The sequence below is a fragment of the Strix uralensis genome, chromosome 4, assembly GCF_047716275.1.
Source record: "Strix uralensis isolate ZFMK-TIS-50842 chromosome 4, bStrUra1, whole genome shotgun sequence".
NCBI classification, from domain to species: domain Eukaryota; kingdom Metazoa; phylum Chordata; class Aves; order Strigiformes; family Strigidae; genus Strix; species Strix uralensis.
The window spans coordinates 47,091,844-47,111,927 of NC_133975.1; the positions used below are offsets into that span (position 1 = coordinate 47,091,844).

Sequence of the window (20,084 nt, forward strand, 5' to 3'; positions counted from 1 at the left end):
GTAGTTCACCTTGGACTCCATCCTACCCACATCAGATGCAGACCAAAAAGGCTTTCTACATAATAAAGAATACAGGCATCATAATCGATACTTTAATATCTTCTGGTGATAACTATGATAGACAGCATTACACACTTACACGAAATTGCAGTAATATACAGGGCATACATCTGTATCAAAAGTGAGAGCAGGGATTTAGCAACAAAACCAACATCCCACATCAGCACTGTGACAACAGCTGCCAGCAGCTAGCTCACACTTTGGGCCTCTCCTTCTTGCAAGCCATGGCTTGTTATCAGGAGTCAGAGGCACTCTCTGCCATGCCTCCTCAGGTCCTGAGGTCCTAAATGCTACTCTGGTTATTTGCCTCTAAAACATGTTCTAAGCAGAGCTAAAATGTATAGGTAAAAAGTCTGTTTATTTTTGCTTGGTTCTTAGCTAAACCATTTCTTTAGGGATCAGCTGTTATCTGAAAGTTAGCGATGAGTAAAATGCATAACTTTTCTTACAATTTCTGTCATATTATGTCAGCTCTGTGTAGACAATTTTTTTTTTAAAAACATCCTGAGACAAGAACATATGGTTCTTTCATTGTTTAACATTGCATTTTAATTCAGTTTAGAGGAATGTGCTCAGTATGAGTTTAATCTGGGACAGCTTTATGCAGAAAAAGACTTGGTGCAGATGGGAAACAATAAGCCCAACGATGAGAAAACAGATTTATTAATCTCTCTTCTGTCTCATGTCTCTCTCATGAAGGTGACATGCTTGATGTGCCAGGTCACATGGGAATAGCACATGATGCACCCTGTGTGTCACATGGCACAGGAAAGGCTGAGTGGCTGCTCTATTTCACAGCAAGCAGTGAAAGCATCCGTACCAAAAAATTATGTTATCAAAAAATTGCATATTGGAAGCTTCTTGGCAGCTGTTCTGAAAAGCTGGTGAGGTATGTGTTTCAGTCACTTGTCAGATGGATCCCATCAGTACTCCACTGGACCATATTCTGAAGCTACAATTCAGTCCAGTGAAAACCCCACAAACATATGATTACTCCTATACAAAACAAAATGGCTTTTGATATCCTTAGACAAGACAGTTCTGCACTGAGCCAAAGCACTCACCTTGTGGTGGAATTAACATATTTAAGCTTCCATTTTCTTCATAGTGTCAAATACAGACTTAGAGGTGAAAAAAGAAGCAAGAAAATTAAGCAAAAGGCAAAAAATCCTAGTTTGAATGTGTACATATTTGACCACCTTACACAATCAGCAACAACTATAAATAATTATTTTACAGTTTATTCTTTCGTGAATGCTATCTGACAGGCTAGAATGATTATGAATAAATTTGCTTATTATGTCTTCCCTCAGAGTACATGCACTTTTCTATGCACTTATCAATGATAGCTTCTTTAGTCAGGGAGAGAAGAAGAGGTGAAAACAAAGATTTTATAACTTGCTGGACATATAAGATCCACATGCCTTTCTCTGATCTCTGAGTTAAGGTAGGCTGGAGTGTCATACGTGTATAATGTGCTTGATGTGCTTGGTGGAAGGGAGACCTGTACTTGAAGCCAATGGCTTCAAGTTTTTAGCACCCCCAGCACGTGTTTATCTAATGATAATAATCAAACTAATTTTACTGGGTAGCCAAAGCTGTATGTGCAGAAAAATAAATATATGAATCAAAACATTTAACAGACAATTCAGTTATAGTGCCTATTTTCAATGTACTGCTTTACATGTATTTACTACGTAACTATTGGAAGTGTCTAAATATAAGAGAAACTTTGGTGATAGGAATTATTTTTAAATTACAAGCACAAAGCATTAGAGGATCACAAAGGCAATTTTACTGCTTGAAAACAGAGATTTTAGAACACTTTTTATAAACTAAGTCTGACATTGAAAGAGATTATATATCAGTTTAGTGTATGACTTAATATATTAATTTGAACATAAAATCAGTCAGTAAATTCTTGACAGAAGTCACACTATACTTGCTTTTTATAATCTGTCAATGGCTATAAATTAATATGTATAGTAATTATGCTACTGCAGTGCTTGGGAGATACTCATTCAGCTCACATATTTTCCAGAACCTCCTACTGACACTGAGAAGGTTGTTTAATTTCTCTCTTGTTCAGCTCACATCTTCAAATTAGCACAGGGATTGCCTCTTTCTTTGCCCCTTTAAAGTACCTTGCACATAGGGACTTCAGAGCAACTACTGTAATATGAATTACTAATCTAGAATCTAGACTATTCCAATTTGGCCAGGAAAAAAACTGCAGGGACTGCGTAACTCTGCTCCTGGAAGAATGAATCACTGCTTCTTCCTGAGAGGAAGCTGCCAACAGCTCTTGCGGGGGACACACACCAACAAAACACACTTTACTCTGATGTCTGCTAAAGAAATCTCCTCTAGACCGTACTCACTTGGCTAGCAACTGCCTCACTGAGATCACTTCTCCTACACCACTGCTCCTCACCTAGGCTAAGCGTAATGATAAAAACCTCAGCCTGTGACCATGGCCAGATGCCTGGCGCCTTACAGATGACTCAAAACTTTGGTGGCCTTTGACACTGTGGAGCATGCGAAATCCCTGACACAGCTGCATGACCTGGCTCGAAGCGAGAAATGCCTTAGCGTGGTTCCACTGATTCCTCACCAAGTGTTCCCAGATGGTAGCAGATGGTTTTTCCTTCTGTTAAGGGTTCCCAGATGCAATATGCAACAGCGCTCAGTGCCGATCACCCCTTCTATCCAACATCTGGTACAGAGGCTGTGGGAATGATCACGATGCAGTATATGAACTGCAGTGCTCTTAATATCAGTGCTACTTTACCTTTTCTTTCAGTCTGGGAGTTACAACTGCCCTCTGACACGTCTAATACTGAGAACATACTGAAAAAGAGAGATGAAAACCAGCTTGATGAAGCTCAAGTCCAAACATATAAAGATGATGTGAATTAAAGGAGAAAGCCTTCGGAGGATACAATGAATCAAAGAACGAATGCAGAAGCTTCTGGGATGGATTAGAGAAGTCCAAGGAACAGAGACGCTCATTTTGATCAGCAGCATTCCTGGATGGATTGTAAGTTCGCAAAAGTCAGAGCCCCGCACCTTTCTGCCCCTTCTGCTTTTGCCTCAACACATACCTTGCCTTCATGATGCCAGTGAGCACAGGATGTGGCTGTGTTGACCATTCATCTGCTTGGGAATCCTGCACCTTGAGGAGCCCTGACAGTTTGTTGATGGTACTCACGTTCCTTGGTCAACAGAGTGGCTGAAAGAGATTGTTTGCCTTGGAGCAATTATTGTCACAGTCATGCTTTGGGAAGAAACACGTTTTGTTTTCTGGCCTTAAGAAGACTGGAGTTATTGGGTGTTCCTAAACATTTATGTGGCGTCACTTTTGCCAATTTGCCCGCTTTTTCATGGGCCACAGCTTTTCACAAAGCCTGCCTTTCCCTCAGAAAACATAAACCCAGGCAAAATCAAAGCTCTCTCTCCTTACCCGCCTTTCCAGGCCTTCTCTGTGGGTATCTATCCTCAAGAAAGAAACGCTTTTCCTTTGCACCTTCCCCGCCCCGTCACGCCAGGCCGCTCAGCGGCGGGGCGCAGCGGCTCTCCTGCCCTGCGGCCGTTCACGGGGCCCTGGCTCCGCCGTGCGGCACCCCGCGCTGCGCCACCGCCCGCGGACTTTCCGCCCGGCCGCCCGCGGCCCCGCCCGGCAGTGCGAGGCCGTGCCCGGGGCACCGGGGGCCGCCCGCGGCACCCCCGCCTCGCCAGCGCTGCCGGCCCAGGCGCCCAGCGCGGCCGCGCTCCCCCAGCGCCCCCCGACCGCCACGGCCCGCGCCGCCATTAGCTCGGGGCCAGGTCTCCTTCCCCGCGGCGGCCGCGGCCCGCCCGCCCCCGCCGGTGGGAGGAGCGGGGAAGCGGCCCCGACCCCGCGGCGGCCGGAATCGCGGGCGGCCGAGCAGGCGGAGCCACCGCGGCGGCGGGCAGCTGCGCTATGTCGCACCCGTCCCCTCTCGCCCGGCCCAGCAAGCCCTGCAACCCCCGCGCCTTCTTCGATGTGGACATCGGGGGCGAGCGAGGTGGGGAGGGGGCGGGAAGGGACCCTCGTGGCGGGGACCCGGGCGAGACCCGGCGCGGGGCGGGGGACGGACGGACGGGGCACCCCTGTGCGGAACGCGCGTGGCCGGGCCGGGCGGCGGGGAGCGGGGCGGGAGCGGCGCGGCTCATGCCCGGGCCCGGCCGCGGGGCGGAACGTTCTCGACGGAGCGGCAGCGCTGGGCTCCGGTGGCGGCGGGCCGGGCCGGGCGCTGTCCCCGCGGGCTGCGGGCGCACGCGCACCCGGCGCCGGGGAGGAGGAGGAATGCGGCCCCGCCGCGAACCGGCCTCCCGTGGGGCGGGAGGGGGCCTCCCCGCGGGGCCCCGCGCCCTCCCTCTGCGGCCTCCCCCCAGAACGAACAGGCCCGAGGAAAATGGAGAGGGAGGCAACATGGCAGCATCGGCGCCCAGCTGAGGGAAGCCCCCGTGGGTGATGCCGGGGAGCAGGTACACACACGGCCACCAGCGACCCCTGCGACACGCTCCCTCGGCGGCCGCGTCCTGCCAAGCGTGGCGGGCTGGCACAGGGCCCTGCGCCACGCGGGTCCCCGGCCGCCTGACGGTGGCGGCGGCCGCCGGCTCCTACACCCGTGCTACCACGTGCTGCCGCTGCGCCGAGCTCGGCCTCGGTCAGAGCGACCCGCGTGCCAGGCCGCGGCTCCTCGGCTTCAAGCCGCGGCCTCCCTCCCACCCGCCACGTCTTGGGGACGTGCGACAGCATGCCGTGCCGGGCCTCACCTGGCCGCTGCCCCGAGGCCGGCCTGGGCCGCGCCGGCAGCGCTGGCCTGCCGAGGTGAAAGCACGGACCAGCTGATGGGCCATGGTGGTTCTCTTGGCATCGCCGGTGTTGCCAGCGGTCATTTGAAAATCTGGGCCAACGGTCAAAATGGAAATAAGAAAACAACAGCACGGAAGCTGGGGTAATACTTGAAAGTGTAGGTTTTCAGAATTTGCATGGGTGAAGATAGATGCTGCCTTTTTGTCAAGATACTGCCTCATTTAATCATCCTGCTACTCAAAAGAGTAAAAGAAGAATATCTGTAAGATGATTTGCCTTTTATTGACTTTCAGTTGTCTAATTTGTTTTCATTCCTGTATTAATTAGAATTAGTATATTTACATTCAGCTTCCAGTAGAGTGAAGTTAATATTAACTAATTGGCTTGTGAGGCTGATGAGAAAACAGGAGCACATCAGCTGATGGCGGCTGCTAGGAGTGAGAAATAGCTCTCTGAGAAGCCAGTTTATGAAGAGATGAGCATTTGACACAGAATCCATTTATTGACTATTACAGGATCTGTTAGCTACTCCAGTTTCACTTCCTTCAGTTAAAACGTACATTTTTGGATTTAACAATTGCTTGTAGCGTCTGTAACTGTAAATAGCCGTTATTCATATGCATGTTAAAAAGTACTGTATCTTAGTAAAATTGGGGTTTAAGACAACAAGGAGTAAGGTTGGTGTACATGTTTGACATAAGCTTTTAGATCACAAAAAAGTCTCCACAAGACAGTCTATTTTTGTTGTATCTATTTTTGGTTAAGCTACATATGCATGTTAGAATAGACATAAGTATGCTTGTTAAAATACATAATTTGGCTTTAATATATGTGTGTGTGATTTCCCACACACATTTTTTTGGCAGAAAATGCGTTTGGCATTTTGGTAGTTTTTGGCAGAATCTGTCTTTATTCCCCCTAAATTGTTTTTGATAGTGGAATTCATTGTTAGTAATAAGCTTGCTAAAAACCTAACATAACTCTGCCAGCGATTGCCATGGAACAACCCCAAAATGTAAATTTGATAGTAATAGAAATAAAAATAATCAAGTCTGAAACATTTAATTTCCTTTGCACTTTGCTCAACACATCACCATGCCAAGGACAGGACTTAAAACTATGTCTCGTTCTCTCTTTGTCATTTCAGTTGGACGCATCGTCTTTGAATTATTTGCTGATGTTGTACCTAAAACTGCTGAAAATTTCCGTGCGTTATGTACAGGAGAGAAAGGAACAGGGCCTACCACTGGAAAACCTCTCCATTATAAAGGATGTCCTTTCCACAGAAGTAAGTTCTATGAAAGTCTGTTTTCCTTGGTAGCAGAAGTCCTCCATTATCAGTATTTGAAATAATGTTATATAGTATTTTGGAGCACTTGTTTAAGAAATGACTGAAAGTAAGTTTTTGACTTTTTGATCCTCCTAATGACTAGATGTTCTTACCATGCATTGACAATAGTAAATTATAAATTTACTAGTAAGTTAGTAATAGTAAAACTGGTTTACTATGAGTTGTGAATAGATTGAAATGGATTTCAGGTAAAGGATTAAATATGAAGTGATGTCCACTTAACTGACACGGAGTACTTGGGGGACACTTGATAAATAAAAGGTGGGTTTTGGTTTTATTTAGGTGCAGGTGCTGGTGACAGGGATTGCTCTTCATCTCTGAATTGTTTTTCTTTGTGCCTTTCCTGCCTTGCTGCTGTATCTTATAGTTATTTTCTTTTACAGTTATTAAGCAATTTATGGTCCAGGGTGGAGATTTCTCAAACCAAAATGGCACAGGTGGAGAAAGTATATATGGTGAAAAATTTGAAGATGAGAACTTCCATTATAAGGTACTCTATTGAAACTACTAATTTTATTCAGTTTTTGACGTTTCAGTGATTTTTATTTTTCTTCAAGTTCAGAATTAGCGCTCTTTAGTCCAAGGTTAACGTATTTTTAAGCAGTGGAAAGGATGCAGCAAAAGCCCCAAACTAGTTTGTCCTTAAAGTCTTTGTTAAATACAGAACAAATACACGTATGAATACATACAAAATGAGGTCAACCTCATTAACACAAAGACAACCGTAGTTTACATTTTCTTCTTCATTTCACCATCAGAAATTAATTTGAAACAATATTTTAGTTCTCATCAAATTAGGGATATTATTTTAAAAGAGTGGAAAATGTTGTCAGTCAAGCATATACAGCATGTTAGCATTAAATGGATTTTGTGCTTTTTTTTCCATATACTACTAACATTCATAAGATCAGATGTGAGAAATACCTTTCTTAAGAAGTGGGGAATCCATGGTAGATTGTAGACTTAATCCAAAGGAAAATTTAAAAGCAAGCATTTGCCCCACTACAGTTATTTTCAGAGAAATGAGAAGTAAAAGGCTGTTTACAAATGGCTTTTTTTTCACCCAAAATGTTGGGAAAATGTGATGTGAACAAAGCAAGTTTTTGTTTTGTTATGCAAAGGTCTTGATCTGAGTATGTCATTTTAAGAGATGCTGGCTTTGATGGCAGAAATTCCTACCCCTCCCATTACTTATTCCCATTCCTGCATCAGAGCTCACTGTTTCATTACTAGCAACCATTAGTGTAGTCCCACAAGGAGATTTGTCAGCCCAGATTCCGGAAGCTCGGAGGGAGCTATGCTGCGAGAGTACAAAATTCTAAAACTGGCTTTGTCCTTGAAATTCACATCTCATGACACCAGGAAGACTGCAGGTGCAATACATAACAAGTACGATTTTTGAACAACAGTTTTCTCAGGATGTGTCCTGTATCTTGTTTCTTTTGCAAAGGCATAACCTTCAAAATGTCCATTACCATTCTTCAGGCTTCTCTTTGTCATCAAAATCAAATGCACTTGATGCCTCCAGGGTCTGTCTTTTGACATGAGTGACTTCTTTTTTATGCTTTTGAAGAAGAAGTGTTTGCCTTCTGTATTTTTAAATCTTTTTTTGTGTTTAAAGCATTTTAGTGCTACCTTTCTTTAAAAATGGGTATTCCAGAAAGGGAGGAAGACTGCTTTTCACCATACTGTACAGCCGGTCTGTGTACCTTAAGATTTGAAGATCTCCAAATTTAAGTATTACCTCTACACTGTGACTTACATTTTTTGGCTAGCAGACTTAGCTATTCTGGAGAAAAGTGGCAACCATAATAATTGTTCTGAGTGCTCATCTGTGTTCTCAAAGGGCTGTGTGGCTGGAAAAAATCCCCTGTGCTTGAACTATCAGTAAGTGCATCTTGAACCTGGGTGGGAGTACTACTTGGAAACAACATGTTCTGCAAGTACCCCTTACAACAGCCAGCACACCCGCTGCTGTAGGTGTGACAATTCTCAGCACTGGCGTTAACTGTTTTCATATTGTGTTATTATGTGATAGCATATGAATGACTCCTCAACAACACTGACTAAAAAACTTACTGGCATTGTTGTCCCGTGGTTAAAATAAAACCCTGACTGCAATTGTGCTTGTTCCAAATAGTATTTTAGGAAAAGAAAATACGACAATCCTCCATTAATCAGGCATCAAAGTCCATTACCAGTTCGGAGCAATAGCTGTAAATGTAGCTCCAGCATTCATCATAGAGTTAATTACAGTTGTGAGAGTTGTTCTCTGAAGTCTGACACTTGCTATGGTGGTGCCCAAAGCACTGCTACTTAAAGTTACTCTTCTGTGTTGCCTTTGTCACAGGATCTCTAGCTCCCTGAAGAAGGAGACTTTGTGTCAGTTACTTTTTTGGTACTGTCAAGTGAGATCTGGAGGTAATTATGAATGGAATGGAAATGATCCCCATTTCTCTACTTCTCTGACTGCTCAGCTATAACAAAAGTTGTCAATGTGCCAGGCATGAGTTGAACTCACTTGGATCTTGTGCAGTCTGGGAGGTCAATTCCCATCATCTGTTGGCCGATTATGTTAGGATTTTAGTAGGACTTAAATGCCCTCTACCACATAGAAATTCATTGGATCTTGCACTTAATTTAGCAGTCCTGCAGATTGACCTCAAACCACTGTCCTGGACAACAATGACTTGCTTCTGTTGACACTTGAGGGCACTGGAGATACCTGTTCTGTTTGTTCTTGTGTTGTTTGTATGGTTTCCTCTAAATAGCAATAAACTGCAAAACCTTGTCAGTAGTCAGCTTACCATGTCAGATCAATCCCACTAGGCTTTTTTTGGTGTCACTTCTTCAGCTAATGGCAGTGCTGTTGTAGAACACCCAACTCGCACAGTCCCCAAGTAGTGTTGTTACCATGGCATAGTTTTGCAAGCCTTGAATCTGTCAGAGGATGTGATTTTCTCCAGACTTTTAAACTTGCTTTATAAGCTTACAAAATGACAAGCAGAAACTGTCATGGGAATGACACTCTAGCTATCTGCAGTGTTTTTCAAAACACTCATTGCAAGAAAATGCATGAGTGACAACAGTTTTGTTTATAAATAGGGACTCTGATCATGGGACTAATGCTGAGACTTGGTCCCAGACAAAATGGGGTCGCACGTAAGTGTGAAGATTGGAGCTGCCAGACTGCTGACCGTAACTTTCCAACTTGTTCTCCAAATCTTTACAGACAAAAGGTAAACGTGTGGGTGTAAGGCAACACCAGAGCTTATTGTTACTTGGCTCTTTGTTTATAAACCATTGCTGTCTAGCATTAGTTTTAATTGAAAAAAAAAATTAAGATTTACAGGTCTTATTCAGCCTCTTGGGCAGTGAATCAGTGACCAGCCTCAAAATATTTGCAAAGGGGGACCCTTCTGAGTAACTTGTTTGCCAGCACCTACAACGCAAAATGTCAGGTGTTTGTTTTTGAGACTGCATTCCTGCAGGCTTGCTAGCAGATGCCTTTTCTTGCTGTGGAACACAGGCTTCCTCTCTGTCATTTGCTGTCTCTGATTCCCAGGATGAGTTTCAACATTAGAAGAGACAAAGCCAAGGTTATTCCAGTAGCTTTCTCTTGGCTAGGTGCAATTCTAGCTCTCAGCTGTACCACCTTTTCCCAGAGTTCCTGAGCCAAATCCTGGTTGAAAAATTCAGACTCATTGTGCCATATGACTGGATGAACACCTCAGGCAAGGAGTTCTCCCTACCACCATGGAAATCCAAACACTGTGTGGGGAAACAGATTTCAAAACAACAGGTTCTTTGAAGTGGTAGAAACTATAGGGACAAACCAGATGCTTAAATATAGCTGTCCCAGGCTGTTGTTTCAAACTAATCCACCTCTCGTCGAGCTCTGAGCTCTACTTCACAGCAATTTCTGCTCCTGTCTCTTCTGTGCTGTCATACTTCTTTATTTTTTTCCTCCCCTCCTCCCCACAGTATCAAGTTTCTTAGGGTACCACAGCTTGCATGCTTCAGGCATGTACCAGTGTCTTGGTATAACCTACTCGCTTGCATTAAACAGAGTTCCTTGCACTTAATATCAAGATCAACCTGAAGAGAATAATATCTTAATGGCTGCATCATGCCAGTTTAACAACAAGAGATTCATAACACATACGAAAAGTACATTTTTGCAGTGAAAGTGAAACAATCTGTGTGATGGAGCAAGACAATTCTTATTTCAAAGAAGGAAAAAGTATTTAGAGGAAACAAGATAAACAGTATCTTCTCATGTTTGGCTGTTTAATAAATTTTTCTTAGTTTGTGGCCTGGTAGCATGAGTGAAAATAATTAGATGGTTAAAAATCCCAACAGAATAAAAACTGTCTCTCTAGGAAAGTGAAAGCATTAAAAAACCCCACCAACCTTTTAAGTAATAAAGACCACAGTTCCCTAAAACCCACAGTTCTACAACATACTTTGTGTGAGTAGTCCTTATAAAATGAACAATACATACCCATCTTGACAGTGTAACATTAAAGTTGGTTTAAGTGGTATTTAGCTTTGTTTCTTGAGGCCAGTGGTCTTGAATAATCCAGGGAGGAACTTCACATGTCTCTCAGGTGATCTGTCTGAAGTCAGAAGCTATGCAGGGGATCGAGCGTACAAGAAGCAGACAGGTGTTACAGCACAAAGTCACACATGTGGCTCTGCTTGCTAGACTGCTAGGTAGCAAGTGAAGATGCAGAGCTGGGCGTTTGCCCTCTTCAGTCATGACAGGTAAAATTAGTTGCCAACCGTACCTAACTGTCTGGTTTACCAAGTTATCATTATGGCTGTCCTGTATATATTAATAGCTTTCTGTATGGTTTTATAACCTATCTTTTATATGATGACTGTGATTTTTTTTTTTTTTTTCCTCCCAATGCAGCATGATAAACCAGGGCTGCTGAGCATGGCAAATGCAGGACCTGGTACTAATGGCTCTCAGTTCTTTATTACAACGGTGCCTACTTCTCACCTGGATGGGAAGCATGTGGTGTTTGGCCAAGTGATCAAAGGAATGGGTGTAGTTAAAATACTAGAAAATGTTGAAGTAAAAGGAGAAAATCCGGCTAAGGTAAACAAAATCCAAAGCATTTAGGGAAGATGTTTATTCTTCCATTATATGATGTATATTAGTTTCTTCTAAATGCTTGGTGTAATGTTTAGAACTATTAAATGCTAGCCAGTTATTTTTACAAACAGTGTTAGTTTCCATTTTACTGTCCTTGTTAAGAGGCTTTTGTTCTTTTGCTGTAGATTTCCCCTGCACAAACAATTGATTTATTGTTCAATACAGTTGTGAGGGTGGAAGCCTTTAATCAGGGTGAAGGTAGAAATGCATAGCTAGAAGTGTAGGACGGGTGACGAAATTAAAAGGTGGAATTCACAACCCTATCTAAGCGATATGTAATTCTTGAAAATTTTCTGTCAGAAGTCGTTGTATTTCTGGAAAAGCAATCAGTATGTGGGCCATGTCAGTTTGTGGCTGTTTGAAAAATTAATACCTCTGTAACTTTAAAAGACTTGGCAGTTTAAGAAAGACCTGTCTTCTCTAATGTAGTAGAACTTCCATGTCTTGTGTTTTGCTGCAGCTCAGCTTGCTGCCAGTTCCTCTTCCAGCTTCTATGTGGAGCGTGGGTATGGTGTTCTTGGAATGCTGCTCCTCTGAATGCAACACTTTCTGTGTTAAAAGCCTTTTGAGGAGGATAGGCTAATGATCTATCTGATGGGTTTCTGAAATCAATGCACCCAAACAACAGATGAAAAAGCATTTTTACTGAATTTCAAAGAGCACTCAGTTGTTGTGGCTTTTTTTTTTTTTAAATTGTCTTAATAAGCAATACTGCTATTTACACTTTATTTTTTCAGTTGTGCGTTATTGCAGAATGTGGAGAGCTAAAGGAAGGAGATGATTGGGGAATTGTTCCCCAGGATGGATCTGGAGATGCTCATCCAGATTTTCCTGAAGATTCAGATATAGACTTGAAAGATGTAAGTATTTTTTCTTTTAAGGTATTTTACAGAATGCAAGACTTGTAGGTAATCTGAGTTACATGGTGTCTGTGATGATGTTCACTAAGCCTTTTTTCTTAAGAATCGATCAAGGTCCTGATTAAGTGGTGACAATCACATTTAGGAAAGAGAATGCTGTGGGAGGAGATTGCTGTCTCTTTTTTTCAGTGCTAATTGCAGCTGATTTCTTCCCCAGTAACTAAAGCCACAATTACTTACAATTATTACACTTACTTTTTTCTGTTCTTCATTTCTTTTTACTTTTATTTGTGCTGTAGTGACAAATTGCGATTACTAGAACTCCATCCTGCAGATAACTAACTCAGTGTTATACCTACACACTTTTTCTGTGCAACTTTTTAAATAACCACTCTTAAAATGATGTTCCCTCACTTACTAGAAATAATAAAGGATCAACCTTTTTAAAAGATTTGAGAAAGAGCTAGTCGTTCTCAATTCCCAGTAGTTGTTTGCTTTTCAGGTTGTTCAAACGGAAGGAAGACCTGTTGTTGAGAGTTAGTGAGGAGACAGGTGAAAGCAAGCAGCTCTTCTGCAGGTTTTTACTTATCATGGAAGTGAAATAGATAAACTGTGTAAATCAAACAATGATTTGTGAGAGGGAAAAGAAAGGGCACTGCGTGTGTAGATTCCAAATACAGAATTAGAAATAGAATAGTAAAAAACCTTTACAGCTAGAAACCAGAAAGTCCTTGTATCTGGCTATTAAGAAACACTTCAACTTGTGAAAATGTTTTTGGATAGCATTTGCTGTGGTTCAGAGTTGGCAGGTGCCTGCCTCCTTTAACTTTAAACTTGTTCATATAAACCAACTACAGAAACCATGGTGACATTGGTCTCATGCTGTGATCTGGTTTTTTTCAAGGTTATTAATTCTAGTAGTGTAGAAGTGTAAACTGATAGTATTACAACTGGCAATATATACATTTGACAGAGCTTAAGACAACTGTGGTGTAGACAGCAGTAATTATAAACTGTTTACTGCCACTGGAAAAGTAAGTTCACGCTTGAAATGTATGCCATTCTGGAAATAGAAGTGATGGATTTTATAAAGACAGACAGGTTCTTTTTCTTATTCCATAGATGTTTTAAGTGTTTTGAAAGAAGGAGAATTATGTTGATATGACTTCTAGTTTGAGAGCATGCAGAGTTCAGGTGACTAACACCGTTTTGAGAAGCAGAAGACAAAATCTTGGGAATAAGGCGGTCTTGGTTGAATACTTTGATTGTTAGCATGTCTTCTTTTCCATGAATAATGGTCAACACCTTTATATATAGTTCTGCGTGGGTAGCAGCATTTAGGGGAAGGAGTTGAACTGCTATGTTGTCTCTGGTATTTTCTCACCCTTTACACTGTAGAAAACCCATTAGGAATTTCATATGTCAGACTATTGTGTTACATAAAGTAGAGAATATTATAGCACTGGTTTGAAGCTAGTATTTGTCTAAAGTTGGAATATTTTTATTCAGATTTTATAATCTTTGAAAGAGGATGGACATGGGATCCTACTGTTAAACATTAAATAATTCAAGACTTCTTTCATAGGTACATTCATACTTTATATTTTCCATCTATTTTATTAGGTTGACAAGATTGTGGCCATAGCAGAAGACATAAAGAATATAGGAAATACTTTCTTCAAATCGCAAAATTGGGCAGTGGCAGCTAAAAAGTATAGTAAAAGTTTACGGTAAGGCTATCATCATTCAATCAGGTAGTTCCTGTAACCAAAATTAATACTGCTATCAAGCAATGATATGTCCATTTAAAAAGTGCCTGTTGCTGTGCTCTTTTCTTCTCTTTTTTAAAAGAGGAGCCTCCTGAATCCAGAAAACATCTAATTGATTTTTAGCTACTTCTTCAAGTAGGTCTTCTACTCATTGCTAGGTAAGAGATATAGGCAGGAAATATTGTTTAGAACTAACTAAATGCTTCTTTTTTAATATACTTGCTGTGCTGGTGCATAACTGGGAAGAAAAGCACAATAGTATACTGGGTAGTTAATGGACAGGAAAGGAGGGAGATACTTCTCCGATTTCTAAAAACCAGTAGGTTTAGGAAATTGCTAAATTCAAGAGAGAACACCCCCAAATGGGACCCGTATTAATTCATTATGATTTTTTCTGAGGCTCCATACCATCATCCTGACTCCATGTATAATTCAGACTTGCTTTCAAAATCACAGTCTTTCTGCTTTTATTTCCATACTGCTCGTTTCTTCTTCTCATGCTTTTTGCTTTATGAGTATGAGCTGCTTCTAAAAACCTTTTTTTTTATACTGATCTTTATCCCTGCCTTCTTAATGATCACTGGTTAACTAGCAGTAACAATGAAAGAAAAAGAATTCAGGCATATTTAATGCTTCAGCTGAGTTTTTAACTTTCAAACAAATGAGGTCTTTCTGAAAGATAAAAATGACTCCTTTAATTACAGATATTAAGCCAAGATGCTACATCTATGCCTGCCCTCAGAAAGCCCATCGTAGACCAACAAAAACCCCGAAGTAAATAGGATTTCTATGTAAACCTTTTAGAAATCATACAGAAAAAAGGCTGGAATGGATCTTTAGGGACCTTTGTGTTGTGTCTGTCAGTTTCCTCTCCCTCCTTCTTAGGTAAATATCAGGTGTAATTACACCATCCCTTACCATTAGCTGTCTTGCTCACTCTTAAGCACACCCAGCGAAGGCTCTTCCAGTTTGAGTAGACAGCTGCTACTTGGTGCTTATTTGTCCTTGTGGATGAAAATGATAGTAACTTTTCTAGACTAAACAAATCTGATCATTCCAGCTCTTCTCTATAGGTCATACTTTTGTGGACATGCCATGTTATTGTATCTTAAAATCTAATACTTTAGGTAGGACAGTGTACTTTAGCTGGCACTTTGCCAAAACTGATAGGACTAGAATAGTCTTGTTGGGGTATCTCCCATGTCTTCTGTACAGCTTGCCTAGCAAAATATCTGGCAATGCTGTTTTCCTTGTACCAACAGTAACCATTACAACTTTCTGTTCTTTTTCTTGTCTTGTTGCTGCTTAACCAGTTTTAAAAAATGTATTTTATCTGCAAGAATTGACACTTTTTTGTCAAAAAAGTATTACTTCCTATTGTCTCCCTTGATATTCATCTTAATAATTTCTTACTGAGTTGGAAGCTCTGATTTTATTTCCAGAATGGTTGCAGTCTTTCATGTTTTGGCATGATTTATAAATATTATAGGTATATTCTGTTTGGTTTGAACATAACACAGTTTTGTATTCTCACTCTCCTTAGCTTTTTATCCTTTTCTCTCTCTTCTGGTTCTCATCTTTTACATGATGCCCAGCGAGTGGAAAAATCACTGGGACTGTGTCTAATTTACTTTTTAAGTATTGCTTATTTCTGTGATCCAAAGTTGTATACAAACCATGCAACATTCAAAAGATAAGGCATGCAAAAATTGAACTTGCATAGGCACTGATCTCCAACGACTGCATTAATCATAGCATGCTTAAAATGTGAAGGTATGCAAATACATGCTTTTTATTTTTTAAATAAAAACCACAGAAGTGCTATCAAGTAGGCCATTAAAAGAGTTAGAACTTTTGTATTCACAACAGACCTTTGCCACTTGAAATAAAAAGCTGAAACCATTAGCACATTGTAAATTAAGAAGAATGAGATACAGTTTGCCTATGAAACAGAGAAGCAGTAAATGATGTGGCTTAGTCCTGATCCAGTGTCAGTTTTGAAGTTCAGGAAAAAAGTCATGAAGGAAGACAGTGGAAAGAAGGTGGAGTTACTAATGCTCATAAACCACTCTCCTTTACAAAGTATAAGTTAGCTTCAGATTTTAGCCATAAATGCCTAAACTAATTAAAATATTACTGAGGGAACTGAAGAAGAGATGAGGCTTTTTGTGAGCGTGGAAGGTGCAGTGGTGATGCTGACTTTTTGCCACTGGTAAGCAACATGTTTTCTGAGAATAAACAGTCATTGAGATAAATTCTAATGGTTTCATGTCATCTAGAATAGTCCATTTGTCTAAGAAAAAGAATGCCATTAGTACAGTGGAGGACTAGGAGTTACAGGAGAACATTCATCAGTGAGTTCATCTTTTTTGTCAGGGTAGGTTTTATATATTTAGTTTAAAAAATAATTGTAGTAGTGGAATTGAAGCTGCTTTAAAAATACCAGCTTGGAGAGGCCAGTTCGCACATATCTGTGGAAAGATAGCTAAGGACAGAACAAGATGGAAGTTGCAAGACTAATACATGTTCTTTGTAAATCTGTTTTTCTGCAGGTATGTAGAAGCTTCTGAAACAGTGGCAGAGGAGACAGACAAACCAAAGTTAAAGACTGCTGCTTTGACCTGTGTTTTAAACATTGGCGCCTGTAAACTAAAACTGTCGGATTGGCAGGGAGCCATTGAAAGTTGTTCAGAGGTAAGTTTAATGTTTAGTATTTTGCTGAACAATTGGCCTATATAGAAAATGGAGACTGAAACTACAAAGCTTTTTAATGGGACTTCTGACAAGCTTATGATTTGAAAGTATACAAAGCAGAAGGCTGATTGTGAAGTTATTACTAACTTTCCAGTATGTGGTTTTTAAAAAAGATTTTGAAATTGAAATGACTCATTAGAAACAAACAAAAGAGGACTGTTGCTTACTGCCAGAAAAAACACACACTGTCATTGTCAGTTTGGTTTGCAGAGCTAATTTTTATATTACAAAGAGTTAAGCTGTCTTTAGTGAAAGAGGAATATTTTTCTTGGGAAGGCTAGTACGAGCAAAACGTTTTACTTGCTTTTAGATTTGATGGTTTTGTATTTTATTAATTGAAGTGACTTTTCTAACTAAAGCCCTTTTGTGTAGGCTTCATGGTGAAATGAAACCAGTGAATAGGAAGAAAGAAAGAATAATAAATATGGAAATATTGAAAGATAACAGAATTACAGGAACAGTGACATAGACATACTGACAGAATTTAGTACATTTGAGGAAACTTTAAATAATTCAGTAAAACTCTGAAATTTTGAAGGAAACAGAGTAAGGAATGCTCTTATCTGTTAGCAGAGGATCCTGAGCAGCAAATCCTAGAGCTTCATGCCGAAAGCAGGAGTCTTGGCTAATCTGTGTGTGAGGGGTCTTTAGGGAGCTGGCTTGCTTTCTAGCCTGCTGATGGAAAACTTTCATAAACCTATGTTCAGAATGGACAAATGGGGAATGAGGAAAGAAAAAAAATAAGAAAACTGTGTAATGTGGTATCTGTCATTTAGAAAATGGTAAAAATTGAAACAGCATTTAAGTGTTACAGATAATCGTAATACTTACCTTTGTGAAAAAAAACCCGCTGCTTCCTTTTAAGATTACAGAATTGTTACGTAAAGGTAACTCCATAGCTGTAATAGACTTCTGTAAGGTATTTAACATACATCTCATAACAAAGTGTTAAACAGTGCATCAGTATTTTAATCAGAACACCAGTTTCCTAAGATTAACTAGTAGAGTTCAAGGTAATTGTTAATGAGACACTTCCTCTTTTATGATTTCCTAAGGCCAAAAGTGATTTAAGTTAGCAATCTGTAATACACACATTATTTGCTGTAAATAAGGAATTACAAATGCCTGAACCTGTACTAACAAACCTTGCTTTAAGGTAGCTGTAAACACAGTGGCCGAGCTAAAACAAGGAATGCTACCTAAGTGTACAGACACCTAATTTTCTAATTCTTCATACAGAAGAGGCTCTAAGCTTTATAGGAGACAGATCGGGATGAGCACCCAGAGTAATACTTGCTTTATATTAACAGCCAATACTGAAGCGATTTAAAAAAATCTGGATGCATCACCTAATGTCTATAATCCTAATTAATGATTTAAAGTTTATGAATTTATTAAGCCACATATACATGCAAAGAAGTTTTCTCTAATCAGTAAGAAACTATATTCTTTAAAATAATTCAAAAAAAGACATGCTATAGAACTATCTGCAGGAAAGTTCTATAGTGTGTGCTTCACAGGCAAGAAAACAAAACAGCTAGCTGGCCAAATTAACCGAGGTGTTTTGAAAAAATAATTAATCAAATAGTGGAACAATATCTTTGCCCCACCACTGTATTTCCTATTTTGATATTGTCATATTAGAGCTGGCATATGCATGTTAGTGAAACCATTCAGCTCAAAAAAGGCGTAATGACTGGAACTTGGCAAGGTTCCTGAAGCATGAGATGGATTGCTTGTATGTATCTTTCTAGCCTACAAAGCTTTACAGGAAATCTGTGTTTTCTTTATGACACCATTTATGGGTTTTTTTGGTGTGAAGTAAGGAGCTGGAATATAGAAAGTCGTACCGTGAGACTCAAGGTTAGGGTAATTTTAACTGCAGCAACACCTTGCCTTGACAGAGAGAGACACACACACACACACACAGAGGTTCCAGTTTATCCTCACATAGGCTGGTCTTTCACAGAAGACCACTTCTGGTGCAACAGTATTAAAACTGATTAGCTAGCTATTCAGTGTGCTACATTATAGCCTTCCTTTTTACACAGTTAATGTTTTGACAGCTTACCCTCAAACCAACTGGGGAGATTGTCTGCTGGTGTGAACTGTACCATTTGTGGAGATGGGAGGCTGTGAAGTATATGAAATGTTAATGTGACAATTTTATTAAATTTACAGGCTCTTAAAATAGATCCAGCAAATACTAAAGCTCTCTACAGACGGGCTCAAGGATGGCAGGGAATAAAAGATCTCGATCAGGCATTGGTAATGAACACAGTATTTAATTTTTTTTTAAATCTAAAAATTTAATCAGAACATTAATTTATATTTCTCTTTTATTTAAGGCTGATCTTAAAAAGGCTCATGAAATAGCCCCTGAAGACAAAGGTAAAAATCAAGTTGTCTATAAATTCTTTACATTCTTAAAGAAAAGTAACCGGGGTAGTATTTACTAGGAAATCACACCAGTGTGATGCCTAAAATGCTAGCTTCTAACAGCTTAAACACTGATATATTGAGCCTGTAGTCCACTGAGGTGGAAAGCCTGTTTTTATACAGCAGTGATGCTTCTGTTGCGCTGGGAAACGTGCTTATGTAGGTCAAGAGCATGCCTCTATGTCATAGGGGTCTTACTAACTTTCTTATTTTCTTGGTCTGATTGGATAAGATTTTTAGCTCATAAATTCTGTGTTGGCACCAATACGGTGCTTGCTACACCCTCCTCTATCTGGTTACCTTACCAGGTGAAACAAAGTAAGGGACAAGGGGTTTTTTGCTGCTAGTATCTGACCTAATAGAAGATTAAATGCAGTTCTATTACCCATGTTATTTCATTTAAGTTGCAGCAGTGTGATCTGGTTGTGACATATTAGGAGACCTAATGTAAAGAGATTACTATAACTGTATCATGGATTTTCTTTTTAAGCAGCTATCCAGACAGAAACACTCAGAATCAAGCAGAAGATAAAAGCCCAAAAGGAGAAAGAGAAGGCAGCTTATGCTAAAATGTTTGCTTGATTTTTTTTTTTTTAAACTTAAATCTATGCACTAACTCATGCAAAAGGATAAACGGAGCTGCTTCTTTCATTTGCCCTTTACTGCAGTTTTCCGTGTTTACAACTCAGAAGTCTAATAATAAAGACAAATTGTTCAAAGGTGGAGTTGTTTTCTTTTTTTAAGCTGTAGTAACTTGTGTTTTGCAACTTGAATGTGTTCCTAACGTGTAAATCAGTAGTGGTTGTGTTTTTGCAGCTTAATAGTGCTTCTTAAGAAGCTTGGTTTC

At 40.4% G+C, this 20,084-nt stretch overlaps 1 protein-coding gene across 1 annotated transcript; it reads left to right on the forward strand.

Moving 5' to 3' along the window:
- The first annotated feature begins 3,947 nt into the window (after window positions 1-3,947).
- On the forward strand, window positions 3,948-19,956 carry PPID (peptidylprolyl isomerase D). Its single transcript, XM_074866588.1, has 10 exons — window positions 3,948-4,106; window positions 6,048-6,188; window positions 6,635-6,741; window positions 11,170-11,358; window positions 12,153-12,275; window positions 13,899-14,005; window positions 16,597-16,738; window positions 18,980-19,066; window positions 19,147-19,189; window positions 19,731-19,956. The coding sequence occupies exons 1-10, from the start codon at window positions 4,022-4,024 to the stop codon at window positions 19,817-19,819; spliced, it is 1,113 nt and encodes a 370-aa protein (XP_074722689.1). The 5' UTR covers window positions 3,948-4,021; the 3' UTR covers window positions 19,820-19,956.
- Window positions 19,957-20,084: the final 128 nt, after the last annotated feature.

What these genes read in the sequence shown, in the direction of transcription:
- PPID (XM_074866588.1), top strand. Translation starts at nt 4,022, where the DNA reads ATGTCGCACCCGTCCCCTCTCGCCCGGCCCAGCAAGCCCTGCAACCCC. An exon ending in AGGATGTCCTTTCCACAGAA is followed by an intron (nt 6,189 to 6,634) that starts GTAAGTTCTATG and finishes TTTCTTTTACAG; the next exon opens with TTATTAAGCAATTTATGGTC. An exon ending in ATGAGAACTTCCATTATAAG is followed by an intron (nt 6,742 to 11,169) that starts GTACTCTATTGA and finishes CTCCCAATGCAG; the next exon opens with CATGATAAACCAGGGCTGCT.